At 40.9% G+C, this 4,039-nt stretch overlaps 1 protein-coding gene across 1 annotated transcript; it reads right to left on the reverse strand.

Annotated features, from left to right (window-relative positions):
* Positions 1 to 353: 353 nt before the first annotated feature.
* LOC116179330 lies at positions 354 to 2,647 on the reverse strand. The gene is made up of 3 exons (XM_031499105.1): positions 1,439 to 2,647; positions 1,181 to 1,383; positions 354 to 1,132 (listed from the first exon to the last, which is right to left on the reverse strand). The coding sequence occupies exons 1-3, from the start codon at positions 2,619 to 2,621 to the stop codon at positions 479 to 481; spliced, it is 2,040 nt and encodes a 679-aa protein (XP_031354965.1). The 5' UTR covers positions 2,622 to 2,647; the 3' UTR covers positions 354 to 478.
* Between the last annotated feature and the right edge of the window lie 1,392 nt (positions 2,648 to 4,039).

A 4,039-nucleotide genomic window follows, 5' to 3' on the forward strand; every position in this document is an offset into this window, starting at 1 on the left:
ATGTTCATGATAAATTCACAAAGAAAACGAAGAAAAACTTGAACCAAGTTTCTTGAATAAACGCACGCACTCAGAACTATCTTATAATAATAATGATAATGGTGCGTAGATTATCTAATCTCCGCTACACTACAATCTTCAGCACTCATGAGGAAATAACCATAGCGCATCTACTTGCCGACCGTGTGCAATTGAATTGTGCACTTCCCGCCAAAACATTTTCCAGTGGCGTAACTTGGGATGGAATACCTGACAACCTTGGGACTTGGCGCGTAAAGTTCACACTCATTGTTGATTTCTCTTTGGCATTAGATATGTTACAATACAATAACAATTGTAGCAGGTATTCGGAAAAGATTTATACAAATATATTTCACAGTTCTCTCGAAAATAAATCAACAATAACAAAATTCTAAACTACAAGTAAATCACAATTTACAGTTTCACAATGCAATAAAAACTGAGACAATAACAAACATTAAGAAGTCACTTCATTTTCAGCCGCGTTGTTCTCGCTGTCATTAGTTTTACTACTTTTGTCCCTTTTCCCGCTCTTTCTACTGACCTCAACTTCTCGATCTTCATTCTTAGATGTGTCTTGGTGAACGTCTGGAATTTCAATTGGAGCGGGAGTTACCGTATCAATGCTACCATCTTCTTCGTTAACATTTAATCCGATCGTAGCACCTAATTTCGCCGACGCGTCCGAGAAGGTGTCACTCAGCTTGACTTGGACGACGTTAATGCACATACTCATGAGGGCCAAACCGAAAACTAAATAAATGACGGATGCCATCATGCAGAAGGGGTCGTTCGGCACATAGTCACCGAAACCAATCGTCGACAGTGAGATGAATACGAAATAGAAGGAGCCGAAGAAATCCCACTTCTCCCAAATGCAATACATAACCGCGCCCAAGAAAATATAGAGCACCAATATAAAAATGGCCACCGATATAGGTAGATTGAATTCGTCGTCGATTTCAAAATGTGAAAGGGCTGGCGTGGTAGGGGTTGCCGAATGTTCTGTTCCAGGCGACTTCGGATTTTCGGCGTCTTGGGCCGACACAAACATTGAAGGTTTTCGCAATCTCGCGATGTCGTAAACCATTTGTGCTCCTTGAAGAAGGTCCTAGGAATGTATATCATAGTATTAGTGCGCAATGAAGATGAGCCTCACCTGCACATGAGCCGTCTTTCGTACTTTTCGGCAGCTTCCAGTGTAGTACAATCTACGCACGAAGGACCAAACGAATTTGATGCCACGGGTGAACAGCTTGCCGAAGTCGGTCAATGCAATCAGGAATAGTGGAATTCCTATGATTGCGTAGACAATTGTGAGAGCCATTCCCGTGTTTGTTGTAGGGAACATGTGACCGTAACCTGTAACAAAAATACTGGGTCAGTTGAGGTTTCGCGACTATTTGGAAGGGGATACCGATAGTGGTCACGATTGTTAAGCAGTAGATGACACCGTTAAGGAAGCTCCACGATCGCTGTCCGCTATAAGTTCGCATGCCGGCTTCGTGAGCTACATGCAGCTGTTCTTCGAAAACGCGCAGCTTACTACGCGCCAGAGACTTCCACTCGTCCTCGCGTAGGTTGTGGCTGCGGTACCACAACACGTCAATAAAATCCCTCTTCACTCTTTTAACCCCGCACTTGTAGAAATTCTCGAACGCCCCCTCCACGTATTTAAACATGATTCCACCGAGTCCACAAAAGATCATAATAGCTAGCAGATCTGATACGCATTTATTCCGTAGTCGCCTAATCTTGTCCCACTCTCTCCACCTCTCCCTCTTAAACTCTTGATAAAGTTTATAAATTTCCCTTACGGACAAGTATTTAAAAATGCAAATTAACCCCCTCAGAGTAACACGAAGCTCTGGGACCCCTCTCGAGATCTTCTTTACCACTTTTGACGTTTTCGGATCGAGTATCTCGATTATTTTCGGAGACGGGCTGGGTTTCCTTTTCGGAATCGCGTCTGCGACTTTTCGTTTGGTTACCTTAGGTTCGTCGGCGATATGTGCAGGTTTGGGCTCGTCGGCGGTTTTCCGAAATGAAGATTTGCGAATGGGAGCTTTAGGTACATCGTTCGTGGTTCGTAAGGAAGATTTTCGTGTCACGATGTTCAGTTCATCAAACTCGAGTAATTGGGAAGGTACGGACTGGCTGCGCTTGGCGATTTCTTTTTTGGCGTTCAGTCCGCGTTTCGCTTTGTTCAGCAAGGCCAAGATCTCATTTTGGGTCGTACTTACTAGGCTGTTTTTCTTTTGATCGTTTGGCTTCGGGGTGCTTTCGCGAGGTTCGAGATTATCAGGGTCGTTTTTGACTTTGCTCAGTTTTTTACGTCGGCGTTCGGGAGTTTTCGGTTTTTCGATTCGTTCGTCTTCGCTGCTTGTGTTCTCAACGACATCTCTACCGGGCGTTTGTTCTCGCACTCTATTTGTGTGTTTTTTCGATAATGTTCTTCGTTTTCGCGCAACGGTATCACTCAGTATTTGTTCGGGGGTAACTAGGGCTTTAATTTTATTTAAATCGGTCTCGTCACATTTTTCCACGTCATTCACCGGTAAATTGTTAAGAAATTCCGTGGATGCTTGCAAAGTATCCATTATTTCTAGACTGAGTTTATAATTAGAACCGCGTGCGGTATATCTGAAATTAGCAAACTTCGTTGGCCGCGGCTGTAAACAGATGGAGCTCAGTTTTGATTTACTGAAATTTTCTATATCAACAATTCCCACGTGATTAATTACGAAAAAAACGCATTACGGTTGGATTGAAAGCAAATCTGGAGTTACTCGGGGGAAACTGATAAAATATGGAAACTTGTTTGCCATTTTTGTTCTCGTTTCGGAAATAAACGGAAGCATCAATCATTTCTGAAACGCGAAAGTATTTCGATTTTATTTTGTGATTTAGAACTACAATCCTAATGTCGAAATTCCATTTGATAAGCCAACGCAACTTTTCGTACGTTTCAGATAAAATTAGAACAACTACACACACGACTTTCCATTGCTAATTTTAAACGTGGAAGAATCTTGTCACCTTTGCCTAATTTAAACCGCACGAGATTTATTGTTTCTTCAAAGCGTTCACCGGCAAACGGATAAAAGTTTTCTTCTGAGTTATACAGAGAACAAGTAAGTTTCATGCTAGAGGCAACGGCTTAAATGACAGGTTTCACACAACATCGTTTCTGGAATCTGGATACCTATTACTCTACCCTTTAGGTGATACATGATGGATGATAGTATTCGTGTTAACTCGCTGGAAAACTACTCAGAACTTGTGAGAATATAAACTTTCAGACTACATCTTAATCAGTCTAAACTTCGATGAGAAAGACGTAGAACACTTTGTTCAGTTTCCAAAGGAAGGTTAAACCTTCACTCAACGGTTAAACCCTTGTCTTATTTTACAATTACTAAAGTGTATGACTCTGGAGGCATCAATTCGTGAATTTATGTTACAGAAATCCACGGTCGTTAAAAGAAGTCCTAATTTAGGTACCTATAATATTGATCATTTGTTTTCCATTCACTGCCCACTAAGATAGAGCTCTCTTTTAGAAATACTTTCACCCTCATACCACTGAAGGGAGTTCGTTTTCCATGTACTGGTATCCTATCATTTATCTAACTTTTATTTGCGATTGTTACAAACTCCCATATTAAGTGGGTCTATATGGCTCTATGCAATTAAGCATAGCTTTAGCCATATAAAACACAATTCCAACAGTTGAGCCTAATCACAGATTTAAATATTTAAATCTGTGGCCTAATCGATCAGCATTCACAGTGCCCTTTGCGCATCTCGATCACCGAATTGCAAACTTTCTTATTTATGAAGCTATTAAAATGAAATTTGGTACGTAGCCACTTGGAATAAAAGCAAATTTAACGCCAGTTTCAAAATTTGGTTTTGCGCATGCGCAGTGCCAACTTTCGTATTTATGGAGGGATTTAAATGAAATTTCATACAAGCCAATTGGAATTAAAAAAAATTTAACACCAGTTTCAAAATT

The sequence above is a fragment of the Photinus pyralis genome, unplaced genomic scaffold, assembly GCF_008802855.1.
Source record: "Photinus pyralis isolate 1611_PpyrPB1 unplaced genomic scaffold, Ppyr1.3 Ppyr1.4_LG8, whole genome shotgun sequence".
NCBI lineage: Eukaryota > Metazoa > Arthropoda > Insecta > Coleoptera > Lampyridae > Photinus > Photinus pyralis.